The sequence below is a fragment of the Eleutherodactylus coqui genome, chromosome 4 (assembly GCF_035609145.1).
Source record: "Eleutherodactylus coqui strain aEleCoq1 chromosome 4, aEleCoq1.hap1, whole genome shotgun sequence".
Lineage (NCBI taxonomy): Eukaryota > Metazoa > Chordata > Amphibia > Anura > Eleutherodactylidae > Eleutherodactylus > Eleutherodactylus coqui.
Window position 1 is genome coordinate 253,854,710 of NC_089840.1, and position 19,741 is coordinate 253,874,450.

Genomic DNA, 19,741 nt, shown 5'->3' on the forward strand with positions numbered 1-19,741 from the left:
GTGGTACATCGGCACGCACCCTGTCACTACAGCCACTCTATTAAAGACTACCCAGCAAAGTATGTTTTATTGCAGCCTCCTTCATGACAAAAATAAAGTTGATACGTTCTATTGAATAATTTGCTGCTATTTCTAATTCACCCCCGGCACAAATAAATTGCAAGCCTTTCTTGTAACACAGGGATAACGAGGAAAAATGGCAGCTACAAAACAGATAATAAACACTCTGTGAAGATAAAAGCCGTGTGCATGGAAAACATTTCCAAGTAGAGAGAAAAAAATTAATGGTTGAAATGTGATTTGATTAAAAACCACTTTCTCAAGGAAACTGCGCCGAAGAAATAAGTCTTATTGGCGATAGTTTTTTTTTTTTCAGAAGCATTTGCATAGAGCCATTTAACAAACACCGATATTTCTACTTCTCGCATTCGCTGCCAAGTCTAATAGTTTACTGCTTACTGTATAATTACCGGGCTGCTGTAACACGTCTGATGTTACTATTGTAATTAGAGTATCATAAAAGTTTTACTACTAATTCATTACCACGGAGCAGGCCGGGTTAATAAAGTTTCATTGGGAGTAAGTTAATAAGTGATATTATAATTATGGTCAAATTACATTCTTACCTTGTCCCAACTGGGCTCCTAAAATGGCCTCTTTTGCCGATCCGTAGCCGAGCTCCCGACACACGACGCTTGCCGACTGTAGATTCCACTTATCGTCACATACCGTTCCCCATTTGCCATTTCTTAACACCTCTACTCTGCCCTCACCAGAGTGAGGTCCGGACCTCAACCTCACAAGGGGCTCCTAAAGACAAGTAGATCAAGACTTGTGAAAACGTACAGTAGATACACTCTTTGTCAAAAAAAAATACCGCCCCTAGAAGGAGTTGTCATATTTTCTACAAAGCTGGGCATGCAGTTACATCTCGGGCAATGGATTAGAGTTGGGGTGTGATTAGATGAATGGTCTTGCCACCTGAGGCCCTAAAAGTGGTCCTCCCTATAAAAAGGATCTCGGAGGCTCCTTGTGTGTAGTGACCTCTTCTTCTACTTGTTGACCACTAGACGCCTCTACGACGCAGAGAAGAGATGTCACCCTGTTAACCAGAGTCTCAGAGGGGCGCATATTGCAATGTGAGAAGCTGGATAGTCGTATCGAAGAATTGCCGCCACCTGGCCGTTCTGACTGTTAGGAAGTGTTAGGATCAGTGGATGCGTGAGGGCACACACAGAAGGTGACTGGGCTCTGGAAACCCTTGCCAGACTACCAATAGAGAGGATCATCTGACAAGCACAAGGAGCTCCAACTGTTTCATGGTACATCGTCCAGAGGCGGATGGCACCATCGCTACAGGCCTCTGTATTTGTCGGAACCATTTCTAGGCTCTTGGCTGAAGGACTCACTGTGCCCACATCATGTATTGCCTTTGATACCAACTGTCGTCCCCATTTGCAATGGTGTCATGAACGATAAAACTGGATGGCTATGGGGTGGAACCAGGTTGTCTTCGGCTACAAATTCAGGTTTAGTTTCAGCACTGACGATGGCTGTGTTCGTGGACTACTTGGGACACCAATTTTGACAGCCTGCAAGTTTGCATGATCTAGAGGGTTAGTTACAGAAAATGTGGAACGATATGCGGCAGGATATCATACGGAATCTGTATGCCTCCGTGCCTGCCTGTATAACATCTTGTATCCAAGCTACAGGTGGTACAACAGGGTACCAGAACCTCCATGCCCGCCCGTATCACATCTTGTATCCAAGCTACAGGTGGTACAACAGGGTGCTAGAGCCTCCATGCCGCCCGTATCACATCTTGTATCCATCCTAGAGGCGGTACAACAGGGTACTAGAGCCTCCATGGCCACCCGTATCACATCTTGTATCCATCCTAGAGGCGGTACAACACAATACATGACCATTTTGCTCTGATAACGTATTGTAATCACTTAAGCACCCTGCACACGACCGGGTTTAAATTGCAGAATTTGCGATCATCTCCCGCGCGGACAATCCACGGCATTTCGCGCCAATTCAAATCAACAGAGCACCCACATGTCCGCTCACACGAGTGGACAACGACAACAATTTTCCGCTCGCAGTATGCTCTATTTTTGCACGGATTTGGCGCAGACAGCTTCCATTGAAGTCAATGGAAGTCGTTTGACCTGCGGTCCTTCCGCAATATCAAGATCACAGATTTCGTGTCATCGCAAGGCAATGATACAGGAAAAGAAGGAGCTTAAAAAAAATATGTACTGTGCATGTCTGACGGCGAGCTGTGTGGACTATCCACAGTACAGAAGAAAAGACAAAATCACAGATACGCGCAGACACCAGCCGGGCACAAGGTCGGATTCTGTTGCAGGCTCCCGCATGCAGAATCCAACCCGTTTGTGTGCAGCCGGCCTTACTTATATCAAAGTTACAATCACACAGAGAAAGTTTTATTCAATTCTGACAACTTCTAGGGGAGGAAACGTTTTTTTTGACAAGAGGATCTGTCAGGTCTTGATCTGAGGGTAGCAAAAGGCAGAGAGAAAGACGCTGAGCTCGGGGATATGTCTACATGGATATAAAGCTTTCTATGATTTCATTTAGTATTTCATGTATAAAAAAAGCAGTGTAATGGCTACAAGGACTTATTGAAAAAAACTTGAGTTCTGCTTTCCACCACTCATAGAGAAAGCCTATGAGTCCTGCTTCCCCCACCCACCTATAGAGAAAGCCTATGAGTCCTGCTTGCTCCACCCACTCTTAGAGAAAGCCTGTGAGTCCTGCTTCCCCACCCACTCATAGAGAAACCCTGTGAGTCCTGTTTCCCCACCCACTATTAGAGAAAGCCTGTGAGTCCTGCCTACCCCACCCACTCATAGAGAAAGCCTGTGAGTCCTGCTTCCCCCACCCACTCATAGAGAAAGCCTGTGAGTCCTGCTTCCCCCACCCACTCATAGAGAAAGCCTGTGAGCCCTGCTTCCCCGCCCACTAATAGAGAAAGCCTGTGAGTCCTGCTTCTTCCACCCACTCATAGAGAAAGCCTATGAGTCCTGCTTCCTAACCCACTCATAGAGAAAGTCTGTGAGTCCTGCTTCTCCCACCTACTCATAGAGAACGAATGTGAGTCCTGCTTCCCCGCCCACTAATAGAGAAAGCCTGTGAGTCCTGCTTACCCCACGCACTCATAGAGAAAGCCTGTGAGTCCTGCTTCTTCCACCCACTCATGGAGTAAGCCTGTGAGTCCTGCTTCCTGACCCACTCATAAAGAAAGCCTGTGAGTCCTACTTTCCTCACCCACTCATAGAGAAAGCCTGTGAGTCCTGCTTCCCCCACCCACTCATAGAGAAAGCCTGTGAGTCCTGCTTCCCCACCCACTCATAGGGAAAGCCTGTGAGTCCTGCTTCTTTCACCCACTCATAGAGAAAGCCTGTGAGTCCTGCTTCCTGACCCACTCATATGAAAGCCTTCCACCCACTCATGGAGTAAGCCTGTGAGTCCTGCTTCCTGACCCACTCATAAAGAAAGCCTGTGAGTCCTACTTTCCTCACCCACTCATAGAGAAAGCCTGTGAGTCCTGCTTCCCCCACCCACTCATAGAGAAAGCCTGTGAGTCCTGCTTCCCCACCCACTCATAGGGAAAGCCTGTGAGTCCTGCTTCTTTCACCCACTCATAGAGAAAGCCTGTGAGTCCTGCTTCCTGACCCACTCATATGAAAGCCTGTGAGTCCTGCTTCCTCCACCTACTCATAGATAAGAATGTGAGTCCTGCTTCCTGACCAACTCATAGAGAAAGCCTGTGAGTCCTGCTTCCCCCACCCACTCATAGAGAAAGCCTGTGAGTCCTGCTTCCTGACCAACTCATAGAGAAAGCCTGTGAGTCCTGCTTCCTCCACCTACTCATAAAGAATATGAGTCCTGCTTCCCCCGCCCACTCATAGAGAAAGCCTGTGAGTCCTGCTTCCCCACCCACTCATAGAGAAAGCCTGTGAGTCCTGCTTCCCCATCCACTAATAGAGAAAGCCTGTGAGTCCTGCTTCCCCCACCCACTCATAGAGAAAGCCTGTGAGTCCTGCTTCTTCCACCCACTCATAGAGAAAGCCTGTGAGTCCTGCTTTCTGACCCACTCATAGAGAAAGCCTGTGAATCCTACTTCCCCCACCCACTCATAGAGAAAGCCTGTGAGTCCTGCTTCCCTGCCCACTAATAGGCAAGGCCTGTGAGTCCTGCTTCCCCACCCACTTATAGAGAAAGCCTGTAAGTTCTGCTTCTTTCACCCACTCATAGAGAAAGCCTGTGAGTCCTGCTTCCTGACCCACTCATATGAAAGCCTGTGAGTCCTGCTTCCTCCACCTACTCATAGAGAAAGAATGTGAGTCCTGCTTCTTCCACCCACTAATAGAGAAGGCCTGTGAATTCTGCTTCCTCCACCCACTCATAGAGAAAGCCTGTGAGTCCTGCTCCCCCACCCACTCATAGAGAAAGTATCTGAGTCCTGCTTTCCAACCGATTCATAGAGAAAGCCTGTGAGTCCTGCTTCCTCCACCCACTCATAGAGGAAGCCTGTGAGTCCTGCTTCCTCCACCCACTCATAGAAAAAGCCTGTGAGTCCTGCTTTCCCCACCAACTCATAGAGAAAGCCTGTGAGTCCTGCTTCCTCCACCCACTCATAGAGAAAGCCCGTTAGTCCTGAATCCTCTCCCCACTCATAGAGAAACCTATGGGTTCTACTTCCCCTATCTATTCACAGAGAAGGCCTGCAAGTCTTGCTTCCTCTACTTACTTATATGAGAAAGCCTGTGAGTCCTGCTTGATTGACAGCTGTCCCTATATGCAAGCTAATACAACAAAATCTGTCAATTACTGTGTATGGGCAGGGCAAGTGGGCGAGGAAAGCAGGACTCACAGGCATTCTCTATGAATGGGCAGCGGGAAAAGGACTCACAGGCTTTCTCAATGATTTAGCGAGGGAAGTAGGACTCACAGGCTTTCTCTATGTGTGGGCAGGGAGGCAGGGATAACAGGCTTTCTCTATCAGTGGTCAGGTGAAGCAGGACTCACAGGCTTTCTCTATGAGTGGGTGGAGGAAGCAGGACTCACAGGCTTTATCTATGAGTGGGTAGAGGAAAGCAGGACTCACAGGCTTTCCTTATGAGTGGGTGAAGGAAGCAGGACTCACAGGCTTTCTCTATGAGTGGGTAGAGGAAAGCAGGACTCACAGGCTTTCTCTATGAGTGGGTAGAGGAAAGCAGGACTCCCAGGCTTTCTCTATGAGTGGGTGAAGGAAGCAGGACTCACAGGTTTTCTCTATGAGTGGGTGGAGGAAGCAGGACTCACAGGCTTTCTCTATGAGTTGTTCAGGGAAGCAGGACTCACCGACTTTCTCTATGAGTGGGCGGCGAAGCAGGACAGGCTTTCTCTATGAGTGGGCGGCGAAGCAGGACTCACAGGCTTTCTCTATGAGTGGGTGAAGGAAGCAGGACTCACAGGCTTTCTCTATGAGTGGGCGGAGTAGCAGGACTCACAGGCTTTCTCTATAAGTCCTGACAGCAGTTGCACAACGTATTGAATGAAAATACTGGAGCAAATCATAGGAAACTATATCCTGGAGCCTCCCGCTCCGTCCTATGCTGCCGTCAGAAAGGAGACGTGACAAAGCCAATTTAAAGCCAAGCTTCACTCTGGATCATAGTAAAACATATCAGTACTACTACTAGTAGATAGTGCTGTAGAAGCTGGAATCAGGGAGGCTGTAACTTTCTGAATCTGATATGCAGGATTAGACTGTAAAATGATGATTTATGAAAGCTTCATTACAGATAATGCACCTACCATCGTCTTAAATGCCTTCTTGAAATTATTTGTCTTTCCAGTTCCAGAGTTTGGTGCGGCCACACATTTCACTACAGCGTGCATCCCATTCGGGCACGCAGGCTTAAGTGCCTTTGGAGAAACCTGGACTTTGCAGTTCGCTAGATGAGGTTCTGTTCCTGAGCAGCTGACTTTGTGAATCCAGAACATTTTCTTCTGACTTAGCATCTTTAACCTAAAAGATTGGCAGTAGCTATGATTGATTAGTTGAATAAAGTAGAAAAGAACAACATGTCTCCTGTTGATAGCCTACTGCCTTCACTGCAGATTGGAAATGAGAAACAAAACAAGGAAATACTTTCCATTTTCAAACTATCTACTTGTTCCCAGTGAATGGAACCAATCCTGTATACAGATACTAAAAGCGCACCGGCAAAGTCTTTTCACGCACTTTCACTTGTTACAATATATCAGTGCAAGCAAAAAGTAATTGATCTGTATTAAGTAACTTTGACCGCATTGAGACATTTTTTTTTTGGCGCAGATTCTACACCAAAAACTGCGTCAGAATCTGCATCAACCCATTAAGATCAATCAATGGCAATCCATGCCATAGTTCATACTATGTGTCAAAGGAAAATACGGCGAATTTCAGACGGCCGTGTCATGTCCACAGCGCTACTGAAAATCGCGTGAATGGGAGCACAAATCTGCTGTTTGTGTGCCCATTCAGATGGCCCGGGTCCAGCACATATACGCCGAGCTTGGAATGCCAGTGGGCGGGGAGAGACAGTTTAACTCTACTAAACTGCCTTCCCCTCTCTGCCATCTCTCTGGCTCTCGGCAAGTGAAGGAAGCAGGAAAGGGCACAGGAGCTAGTGTGCTAAGCTCCCGCCACCTCTCCACCCCTTGTCTGCTGCCAGCAATGGGAGGGGGTGGGGTGGGAGCTTAGCAACTAGCTCCCGCCCCCTCTCCATCCCCTCCCTTTGCAAACAGATGGCAAGGGGCGGAGGGAAGGGGTTGGAAGTTTAGCAGACACGCTGCTAAACTCCCTCCTACCCCCCTTCTCCGGCAGCTACCATAGGCTCCCATAGGAGTCTATGGGAGCCATCGCCGTATTACCGCCAGAAGATAGTTCCTGAACTATCTTTCCTGGCCGACACAAAAGCACCCGGCCGAATGCGCTATCTTGGTTAGCCAGGTGTTTTTACACCCTGGGAATATGCCCATCTGAACCAATGCATTAGATGGGCAGCATATATCGTCCGGGCGTGAAAGTGTGACTGATATATGCTTGTGTGAATGAACCCTAAGGGTTACCTATGTTAGTAAATTTTAATAAACCTCCCCTGCGGTCCTAGGACAGAATTTTGTACCAAAACTGGGGGTCACTTTGAACATAAAGAATTTTTTCAGTCACTGACAGCAGAGATTTGGATGAAAAGGGTCCACATTGATATATTTATTTAGTTCACTGCTAACTATGAGATACAAGTTTCTACTAACCTGGATTTTGGGGCCTTGACCTTCATGTTCCAGAGTTTCCTGTAATAATAGATATGAATCAATGTCATAATTTTATTTCTCCTCCTACAGATCTTCAGTTGTTACATTTGAGTTCTTCTCTATTATCTGTAACCTTCATTATGGTGAATGTGCTGCAGTGATCACAGATGCTCCATCTGCTATATAGTACACTGCCTCCTTAATGCTATTGGCTTGTTTTAGGTCCCTTCCATGAGGAAGCAAGAAGCCCAAGATGGTAGTTCTGAGATCCTTCTATGTCTGTGCGAATAGTGCATGCGTTACGGATCTGCTTACAAAAGGGACACATAATCTGCGCATGCGCAGTCATTTTATGCAGGTATTCCTTCACACGGAAAAAAAGAACTAAGTTATTTATGAAACATGCGTGAATTTAGTGCTCTGCCCATATAGTTAGTCTAGTAGGGTCTACACTGCTGACAGGTTCCATTTAAAGGACTTGTCCCATTTGGACAACCTACTTACCTAAATGAGGACTCACTGTTGATCGGTCGATGGCAAGGATTTGGTACTGCAGATGAAGCCCGCAGTGATAAGCTACAATCTCCAGGGGAAGCTGCAGGAGTCCGAAAATTTCCTCTACAGCGGCCATGGTATGGTGTTCATTATTTGCACCCACTTTGCATATAAAGGGGGTATCTGAGTCCTGAGTCTTCCAGAGCAAGAGGTTATGGAGAACCGTGCCAAGACAGCTACCTCCCTTCCCCTTTATGACGTAATTTCGTCCTAGTATGGCATATGAGCTACTTTTAAAGTGAATGAACCACCTATATTTGTTTACTGATTAAAACCGGATAGTTAAACATTTCCCATTAATTTTGTTTGTCTTGAATTGTCTTATTCTGTTGTCTATACATGACTATGGGGAAAAGGGGGGGGTCATCTCCTTGAGCTGCAGTTAATGGCATTTATAGATGTGCTTACTGCAGCTTCATGGGCTTTACTGCAGCCTCATGGGCTATAGACACAATGGGCAGGAATTGGGAGAGTGTTGTGGGCATGCTTAATGTCCTGTGCAGGGAGGAGGAGGTGAGCTGTGTCAACTATAGTGAATGGTTGATCCTGTGTTATCTATTTATAGGTGTTACCTTATTGTAATTCTAATAGTGATGATAATGAGATGACTGCTCCTAAGGAGGCTATGGCTGCCTCTTCTATCAGCTGTTCAGGGGGGGTCCTGAGTGATGGACCTCCACTGATCACATATTGCTAACCTATCCTGAGGATAGGTGATCAGTATTAGAGTCCAGCAAAACCCCTTTCAGTATAATCTTTGCCAGAAGCTGTCTGGAGTACTCGTGGCTGGAGTAGATTCCTACCTAGATGCCAGGACACATCTAATATATACCTCATGCGCTGGTGGGGATCATTTTAAGACTGGCATTGGAAACATCATTCTTAAGAAATATCCCCCCCCCCCCCCCACATGTATAATAAAGTTTTTTTTTCGGGCAAATACTACTGATGACTTACCCTTAGGGCAGGTTATCAATAGCTGATCAGCTGGGGTCCACCGCTTGAGATCCCAACCAATAAGCTGATCAGACATCCGCTGTCAGAACAACACACAGGGGTATGGAACAGAAGGAGATAGCTCCAACCCCTGTGTAGTTGCCGATGCTGATATTGTAGGCAGAGCTCCCATATCAATCAGTGAGAGCTGCAATTACTAGCCCCGGCCACTACATAGGGTTCAGCGCAATCTGTTTCCGTTTCATACCTCTATATGTTGTGGCACAGGCACCCAATTGGTTGGGGTCCCGAGCCTTAGACCCCAGCTGATCAACTATTGATTACGTACCCTGAGGATAGGTCATCAATAGCTGATCAGCTGGGGTCCACCGCTTGAGATCCCAGCGAATAAGCTGATCAGACGTCCGCTGTCAGCACAACACACAGGGGTATCGAACGGAAGCAGATCACTCCAACCCCTGTGTAGTCGCCGGTGCTGATATTGTAGGCACAGCTTCCATAACAATCAGTAAGAATCAGTTTCCGTTCCATACCTTTATATGTTGTGGCTCAGGCACCCAATCACCTGATCGGTCGGGGTCCCGAGCCGTAGCTGATCAACTATTGATGACTTATCCTGAGGATAAGTCATCAAACCCACTTCCCGTTTTGCTGCCTCCTCTATTGCGTTATATCAGTGAAGCAGGAGGATCTGGCTGAACAGTGATACAAATCCGATATTCCGAGGCATTGTATATGATGACTGCACAATGTTGTATCTGTAGTAGACCCTTCCCACCAGGGCTACTGCCGGAGCGCCAATATACATCATTCATGCGGTATAACCGGCTTATATACAACCGCCAAACACCCACACGGAGTGAGAAACTATCGTGTTAATTAAAGCCTCCATAAACATTTTGCTTTGCCTAAACTTTTAATTAAATGTGTATTAATATTTAAGACTTGTGATATTTAATTTACTTTCAATGATGAGAATGTTAAATGTTAATTGTTCCCGAAGAACGGGTTCCTGACAGACGCTGGAGCCATAGATTAAAGCGATATTACGCCATAACTCTCTACATCTCTTATTGTCGGGGCGAAAAAAAAACATCTGTAGTAAAATAATAGCGCTGTTATACGAGGAGACGTCCGTATCTGTCACACAAGGGTGCATGCCAATGTATTAGGAGGGATTGAAAACAGTAGTTATATTATAGGGGGCAGGGATTTCTGTATAGGCAGCAGGTCCATACTGCAAAGTGGCTGATAACAGGGAACAATAGGTAGCATTAAAGACTTACGTTTCTCTTTACAGGGAATCTGTCCCCTACTTTTAGTCCTATGAGTTAAGCTTATGGGCTGAAAGTAGGTGACCCGTGAAGTCCGGGATGTGTTCTACTTACCTCCCCCATCGTTCCCCCGGTGTTGGCGCTGGAAGTTGCTGCTGCAGTGCATTGAGCGGCGCTGCTAAATAGTCCACACATTATACAATTAGAACAGGCGGAATGCTTAGCGCCCCACTCATTGCATTGAGCAATGGCTTTCAGCGCTCACACCCCGGGGGAACAGCAGGGGAGGTAAGTATAATACTTACATTCCCAGACTCCATGGGTCACCTGCTTTCAGCCCATAATATTAGATTAACGGGCTAAATGTAGGTGACAGAGTCTCTTTAACCCCTTAAGGACCAGGGTGTTTTGCTCCTAAAGGACCAGACACCGTTTAGGGATTTTACCCATGTGGTGGTTTTACTGCCCAATTTTTTTTTTCTTCAGCTACCAAAATTATTTTTGCTGCGTTTTTTTTTCATGAGATGTAGGGCTATTTTTTATATAATTTTTCACTGACTTTTTTTTTCATTTTTTAGGTTTATTACGGGCAAAAAAGTGGAAAAAATGTATTTTTTATGTTTATTTTTAAAATTAGTATAGTTACGCTAAAATAATGTACAGAAATGGGTTCTTCATTTTGTTTCAGGCGTTTTGATATATAATTTGTATAGACTCAGATTACACGGTGCATATGGCGACGGTTTTGGCTAGCATCAGTAGTGATATACGGTATATACATACTGTATATTTTTATTTTAGAATTTTTTGGCAACTTATTTTTGTAATATTTTTTTAACATATATGTCCCCCATGACCTTATATAAGACCTCTAGGGGTCAGTCACATTGTCCTTTTTTAAATTATTTTACACTTTTCTACTGTAGCTGGGGCATCCATAGGATTCTCAGTTGCAGGGGAAAACATCCCCTAGTGTGACAGTATTCACTAACAGAGCTGGTCTGGGTCTGCTAGGACCCTGCAGCTCTGCTGTAACAGGGAACACTCTGTAGTCACTTGATCACCAGGTTAAATAGCAAAAGTAAGACTTTCACTTTCTCTCTTAGAGCGCTATGTAGCCTGTAAAAATGATGGCAGAAGCAGTTAAAAACTACTTCCGTCTTCTTCAACAGGCTGGTGGTGGCAGTGTCATGGTCTAGGAAGCATTTTTCTGACATGGCCTGGGACAATTGGTTATCGTACTACAATCCTTGAATGGTAAACGCTACAGGGACCTATTAGCTGACCATCTATACCAGTATCTTCAGGAAGTCTTGACCCACCACAGTGCCATCTTTCAAAAGGCTTTGTGTCATTGAGCTTGGATCACTAGGGAGGGGTTGGAGGAATACGAGAATGAATTCTCCACATTGCCTTGGCCTCCAAACTCACCGGATGTAACTTCATTGAACATGTTTGGGATATGCTGAAATGGCTATGAGATATGCACCAACTGATACAACTGCTGCAGCTGGAATGGGTCAAGTTGAGTATGGAGGATGCTCTCCACCTTGTGGGATCTGCTCCATGACCTCTGAAAGCTGTGATCTCCTAAAAAGGTGGAACAACCCGTCACTGGGTAGGTGTTCCTAATGCAGTGATCATTCAGGGTAGATGAGTGTCTTTCAGTGTATGTCATGGGTGAAGGTTATGAGGTTGATGGGAACCAGGAAAACTGTTGTGAATTTGAACTACAAGTCTTGAATTGAATAGCCACCACCTGCGTAAATTGTTAGACCTCAAAATTACATGGTGTCAAAAGGTAAGCATTTGACCCAGTGCCCTCTTTTATGCCAAAAAGAAAAAGTTTGAGAATTTTCTGGAATTAATCTTTCCACCTTTGTAAATTAATAAATTGCTCAGCAGGATTTTTAAAAAATCAACAACTTTCAATATAAGCAAAGAGATTGTCATCCATGGCCCCTGCTGAGAGACCGCGAAAAACTGCTTAGTTTACATTTTTTGTATCCAAGCAAAAAAAGAACTGTGACCAGATGGTTCTCTTCTTCACTGAAACAGAATGAAGTTTCTATAGCAACTTTTGAGCAAAAGAAAATATCTGGTGTATCCTTGAGTTCAACTATTTATCCGTGATGATACATTGTAATCCTAATGTAGATAGATAGATATGAGAAAGTTAGATAGATAGATAGATAGATAGATAGATAGATAGATAGATAGATAGATAGATAGATATGAGATAGATATGGGATAGATAGATAGATAGATAGATAGATAGATAGATAGATAGATAGATAGATAGATAGATAGATAGATAGATAGATAGATATGAGATAGGTAGATAGATAGATATGAGATAGATAGATAGATATGAGATAGATAGATAGATATGAGATAGATAGATAGATATGAGATAGGTAGATAGATAGATGATAGATAGATAGATAGATAGATAGATATGAGATAGATAGATAGATATGAGATAGGTAGGTAGATAGATATGAGATAGGTAGGTAGATAGATATGAGATAGATAGATAGATAGATAGATAGATAGATAGATAGGGGATAGATAGATATGAGATATATATGAGATCGATAGATAGATAGATAGATAGATAGATAGATATGAGATAAATAGTTAGATAGATATGAGAAAGTTAGATATAGATAAATATGAGATAGATAGATAGATAGATATTAGATAGATACATAGATAGATAAATAGATATGTGATAGATAGATAGACAGGAGAGGAGAGATGCTAGATAGATATGAGATAGACAGACAGAGATAAGAGGAGAGATGCTAGATAGATAGATAGATAGATAGATAGATAGATAGATAGATAGATAGATAGATAGATAGATATAGATAGATATGAGATAGATAAATATGAAATAGATAGATAAATAGATATGAGACAGATAGAAATGAGATAGGTGGATAGATAGATAGATAGATATGAGATAGATAGATAAAAAGATATGATACAGATAGATAGATAGATAGATAGATAGATATGAGATAGGTGGATAGATATGAAATAGATAGATACATAGAAGACAGATAAATAGATAGATAGATAGGAGACAGATAGATAGATAGATAGATAAATAGGAGGTAGATAGATAGATAGATAGATAGATAGATAGATATGAGACATAGATAGATATGGGATAGATAGATAGATAGATAGATATGAGATAGATAGTTAAATAGATAGATATGAGAGATAGATAGATATGAAACAGATAGATAGATAGATAGATAGATAGATAGATAGATATGAGATAGATAGATAGATAGATATGAGATAGATAGATATGAGATAGATAGATAGATAGATAGATAGATAGATAGATATGAGATAGGTAGATAGATAGATATGAGATAGATAGATAGATAGATAGATAGATAGATATGAGATAGATAGATAGATATGAGATAGGTAGATAGATAGATGATAGATAGATAGATATATAGATAGATAGATATGAGATAGATAGATAGATAGATAGATATGAGATAGGTAGGTAGATAGATATGAGATAGGTAGGTAGATAGATATGAGATAGATAGATAGATAGATAGATAGATAGATAGGGGATAGATAGATATGAGATAGATATCAGATCGATAGATATAAGATATATATGAGATCGATCGATAGATAGATATGAGATATATATGAGATCGATAGATAGATAGATAGATAGATAGATAGATAGATAGATATGAGATAAATAGTCAGATAGATATGAGAAAGTTAGATATAGATATGAGAAAGTTAGATATAGATAAATATGAGATAGATAGATAGATATTAGATAGATACATAGATAGATAAATAGATATGTGATAGATAGATAGACAGGAGAGGAGAGATGCTAGATAGATATGAGATAGACAGACAGAGATAAGAGGAGAGATGATAGATAGATAGATAGATAGATAGATAGATAGATATGAGACATAGATAGATATGGGATAGATAGATAGATAGATATGAGATAGATAGTTAAATAGATAGATATGAGAGATAGATAGATATGAAACAGATAGATAGATAGATAGATATGAGATAGATAGATAGATAGATATGAGATAGATAGATATGAGATAGATAGATAGATAGATAGATAGATATGAGATAGGTAGATAGATAGATATGAGATAGATAGATAGATAGATAGATATGAGATAGATAGATAGATATGAGATAGGTAGATAGATAGATGATAGATAGATAGATATATAGATAGATAGATATGAGATAGATAGATAGATAGATAGATATGAGATAGGTAGGTAGATAGATATGAGATAGGTAGGTAGATAGATATGAGATAGATAGATAGATAGATAGATAGGGGATAGATAGATATGAGATAGATATCAGATCGATAGATATAAGATATATATGAGATCGATCGATAGATAGATATGAGATATATATGAGATCGATAGATAGATAGATAGATAGATAGATAGATAGATAGATAGATAGATATGAGATAAATAGTCAGATAGATATGAGAAAGTTAGATATAGATATGAGAAAGTTAGATATAGATAAATATGAGATAGATAGATAGATATTAGATAGATACATAGATAGATAAATAGATATGTGATAGATAGATAGACAGGAGAGGAGAGATGCTAGATAGATATGAGATAGACAGACAGAGATAAGAGGAGAGATGATAGATAGATAGATAGATATAAATAGATAGATATGAGATAGATAAATATGAAATAGATAGATAAATAGATAGATATGAGACAGATAGAAATGAGATAGGTGGATAGATAGATAGATAGATAGATAGATAGATATGAGATAGATAGATAAAAAGATATGATACAGATAGATAGATAGATAGATAGATAGATAGATAGATAGATATGAGATAGGTGGATAGATATGAAATAGATAGATACATAGAAGACAGATAAATAGATAGATAGATAGGAGACAGATAGATAGATAGATAGATAGATAGATAGATAAATAGATAGGAGATAGATAGATAGATAGATAGATAGATAGATAGATAGATAGATAGATAGATATGAGACATAGATAGATATGGGATAGATAGATAGATAGATAGATAGATAGATAGATATGAGATAGATAGTTAAATAGATAGATATGAGAGATAGATAGATATGAAACAGATAGAAAGATATGAGATAGATAGATAGATAGATATGAGATAGATAGATATGAGATAGATAGATAGATAGATAGATAGATATGAGATAGGTAGATAGATAGATATGAGATAGATAGATAGATAGATATGAGATAGATAGATAGATATGAGATAGGTAGATAGATAGATGATAGATAGATAGATAGATATATAGATAGATATATAGATAGATAGATAGATATGAGATAGATAGATAGATAGATAGATAGATAGATATGAGATAGGTAGGTAGATAGATATGAGATAGGTAGGTAGATAGATATGAGATAGATAGATAGATAGATAGATAGGGGATAGATAGATATGAGATAGATATCAGATCGATAGATATAAGATATATATGAGATCGATCGATAGATAGATATGAGATATATATGAGATCGATAGATAGATAGATAGATATGAGATAAATAGTCAGATAGATATGAGAAAGTTAGATATAGATATGAGAAAGTTAGATATAGATAAATATGAGATAGATAGATAGATATTAGATAGATACATAGATAGATAAATAGATATGTGATAGATAGATAGACAGGAGAGGAGAGATGCTAGATAGATATGAGATAGACAGACAGAGATAAGAGGAGAGATGCTAGATAGATAGATAGATAGATAGATATAAATAGATAGATAGATATGAGATAGATAAATATGAAATAGATAGATAAATAGATAGATATGAGACAGATAGAAATGAGATAGGTGGATAGATAGATAGATAGATATGAGATAGATAGATAAAAAGATATGATACAGATAGATAGATAGATAGATAGATAGATAGATAGATAGATATGAGATAGGTGGATAGATATGAAATAGATAGATACATAGAAGACAGATAAATAGATATATAGATAGGAGACAGATAGATAGATAGATAGATAGATAGGAGGTAGATAGATAGATAGATACATAGATAGATAGATATGAGACATAGATAGATATGGGATAGATAGATAGATAGATATGAGATAGATAGTTAAATAGATAGATATGAGAGATAGATAGATATGAAACAGATAGATAGATAGATAGATATGAGATAGATAGATAGATAGATATGAGATAGATAGATAGATAGATATGAGATAGATAGATAGATAGATAGATAGATAGATAGAGGGTTTAGGACTAATGTAACAAGTTTCACACAAAATGACACTTTTAGGCCTCATGTCCACGGGGAAAATCAGGTCCGCTACGGATTCTCCATGTAGAATCCGTAGCGGGTCCCTCCTGCCCCGCGGACATGAGGCATAAAAGTAAGAATTAACTCACCTCTCGCCCGCTCCGGATCTTCTCTTCGCTGCGGCTTCATCTTCTCTCCGTCGCGGCCGGATCTTCTTTCTTCGGCCCGGCGGATGCGCAGGGCACGTCGGTTGCGTGCCCCGCGCATGCGTCGGCCCGAAGAAAAAAAGATCCGGCAGCGACGGAGAGCATATTAGCACTTTCTGCTTAGCTTAAGCAGCGCTGCTGATTAGAGCCACCTGATTGGCTCTTCGGCCCACGTGTAGTCACGTGGTGCCGAAGAGCCAATCAGGTGGCTCTTATCAGCAGCGCTGCTTAACCTAAGCAGAAAGTGCTAATATGCCGACGGAGAGAAGATGGAGGCGCGGCGAAGGGAAGATCCGGAGCGGGTGAGTAAATTCCTATTTTGGTCTCCCGCGGATCTGGACGGCTTCCATAGGCTTCAATAGAAGCCTGCGGGAGCCGTCCCCGCGGGAGACCCGCAAGAAAATGGAGCATGGTCCAGATTTTTTCATGCTCCGTTTTTTTAAAAATCACTTTTATTGACCACCCGCGGGTATTTATCTACCCGCAGGTGGTCAATGCATCCCTATGGGATGCGGATCCGCGGGCAGGAGAAGAGTTAAAATCCGCTGCGGATTTTAATTCTTATTTTGCCCGTGGACATGAGCCCTTAATAATTATTGCAGTCTCAGAATTATTTAACCTTAACAATAAGCATCTTTAGTACTTAGTAGATCACCTTTTGATGTTATAACCTGCTGCAAACATTATGCGGAGCCAGATACCAGCATCTTACAGATTCTGAGGAATCTTACCCATTCGTCATGGACAATGGCCTCCACTTATATCCTTGGGGCTAGGTGCTGCAGCCACCTTCTTCACGTCCCACCAAAGATTTTTCAAATCAAGCAACTGTGACGGCCACTCCAGAATCTTCCAGGACTTCTGAAACCAAGCATTGGTGGACATTGAGGTTTGCTGGAGATCATTGCCCTGCTGGAAGGTCCAATGACAACCAAGCTTCAGTTTTCTCACAGAAAGCATTATGTTTCCTTCTAGGATTTTCGGATACTTGATTGAATCAATCTTGCCCTCCACTCGCTGCAGGTTTCTAGGGCCAGAAGAAGCACAGCAGTCCCAGAGTGTCACCGAGCTACCGCCATATTTCACTGTAGGCCGGGGGTTCTTTCAGTGTATATGAGTCATTCTTCCTCCTCTAGACATAGCGCTGAACCATGAAAAATTCCAGTTTTGTTTCATCACTCCACAGAACCAAATCCCAAAATGTCTGTGGCTCATTTATATGGTTTTGAGCATATTGGAACCAACTTTGTTGTGCTTTTAGGACAGTAAAAGCAGACATCTTGGAGTTTGATCATGAAGACCTTCAGCATTTAGTAAGTGTTTTACTGTGCAAATGGAAACCTCAGTGCTGTTGCCACCAAATCTTGCCGCAGATCTTTTGCAGTCATTCAAGGTTTTTGACCGCCTGCCTCTGCAGGAATCTGATGGCAGCCGGTGATAGCTTCTTCTTTCTGACATATCCCGGTAGGGTAGCCAGTGTTTCTTTAATTTTCAACTTGTGAACTGCATCCAGCTGTATCTCTAGGAGTATTCAGTATCTTCTCTATCCTTTTGTATCCCTGTTCTTATTTGTACAAGACATTGATCTCTTCTCTTAATAGTTTGGACCACATTCTTGATTTAAGGCCTCCTTCTCATAGGCGGTATGGATACCGCATGCGGGATTCCCGCAGCGGAGTTCGACCCCGTGCCTTGCCGGTGACCCCTGCGTACCTGTTCAGTGACTTCTGCACAGCGCTGCGGATGTGCCTGCCGGCACTCCATCGTGCATGCGCAGTAGCCGCCGGTGCTCTGCACTGACGCATAGCCCACAATATTTCTGCAGTGCTCACTGCAGAAATGCCACGGGACAGACGTCTTCCATTGAATTCAATGGAAGCCGGCCGTGCGTATCCTGCACAAAATCGTACCATGCTGCGATTTCTCACCCACGAGCGGAATATCGCAATCGATTTCTGCTCATGGGCTGAAAATTGCTTTTTGCCATAGCATGCTATGGGCTGGAATGGCTGCGGAATCCGGAGGTGAAATTCCGCTCTGGATTTCACATTGCAAATCCGCCCGTGGGAAGGAGGCCCTAGCCATATTTCTACTATCCAATCAAATGTCGCAGTCAGCAAAGCTCTAGCCATTCCAGGTATGTGTTTTATCTCAAGCACACCTGATTAGAGATGAGCGAGCACCAAAATGCTCGGGTGCTCGTTACTCGGGACGAAATTATCGCGATGCTCGAGGGTTCGTTTCGAGTAACGAACCCCATTGAAGTCAATGGGCGACTCGAGCATTTTTGTATATCGCCGATGCTCACTAAGGTTTCCATTTCTGAAAATCGGGGCAATTCAAGAAAGTGATGGGAACGACACAGCAACGGATAGGGCAGGCAAGGGGCTACATGTTGGGCTGCATCTCAAGTTCCCAGGTCCCACTATTAAGCCACAATAGCGGCAAGAGTGCCCCCCCCCCCCTCCCAACAACTTTTACTTCTGAAAAGCCCTCATTAGCAATGCATACCTTAGCTAAGCACCACACTACCTCCAACAAAGCACAATCACTGCCTGCATGACACTCCGCTGCCACTTCTCCTGGGTTACATGCTGCCCAACCCCTCCCCCCCCCCCCGCACGACCCAGTGTCCACACCAAACTGTCCCTGCGCAGCCTTCAGCTGCCCTCATGCCACGTCACACTCATGTCTATTTATAAGTGCGTCTGCCATGAGGAGGAACCGCAGGCACACACTGCAGAGGGTTGGCACGGCTAGGCAGCGACCCTCTTTAAAAGGGGCGGGGCGATAGCCCACAATGCTGTACAGAAGCAATGAGAAATATAATCCTGTGCCACCTCCATCTGGAGCTGCACACGTGGGCATAGCAATGGGGAACCTATGTGCCACACACTATTCATTCTGTCAAAGTGTCTGCATGCCCCAGTCAGACCGCGGTTTTTTATAAATAGTCACAGGCAGGTACAACTCCGCAATGGGAATTCTGTGTGCACCCACAGCATGGGTGGCTCCCTGGAACCCACCGGCTGTAGATTAATGTAACCCATTGCAGTGCCCATCACAG

The 19,741-nt window shown here is 42.5% G+C and overlaps 1 protein-coding gene across 1 annotated transcript in view; it reads right to left on the reverse strand.

Annotated features, from left to right (window-relative positions):
• LOXL4 (lysyl oxidase like 4) overlaps window positions 1–19,741 on the reverse strand; it is an 85,563-nt gene that overhangs the window by 26,731 nt on the left and 39,091 nt on the right. The window contains exons 6-8 of the mRNA XM_066601108.1: window positions 7,321–7,359; window positions 5,836–6,049; window positions 627–810 (exon numbers count right to left, since the gene is read on the reverse strand). Of these exons, the coding sequence (XP_066457205.1) occupies window positions 627–810; window positions 5,836–6,049; window positions 7,321–7,359 (437 nt within the window). The remainder of the gene's footprint in view (window positions 1–626; window positions 811–5,835; window positions 6,050–7,320; window positions 7,360–19,741) is intronic.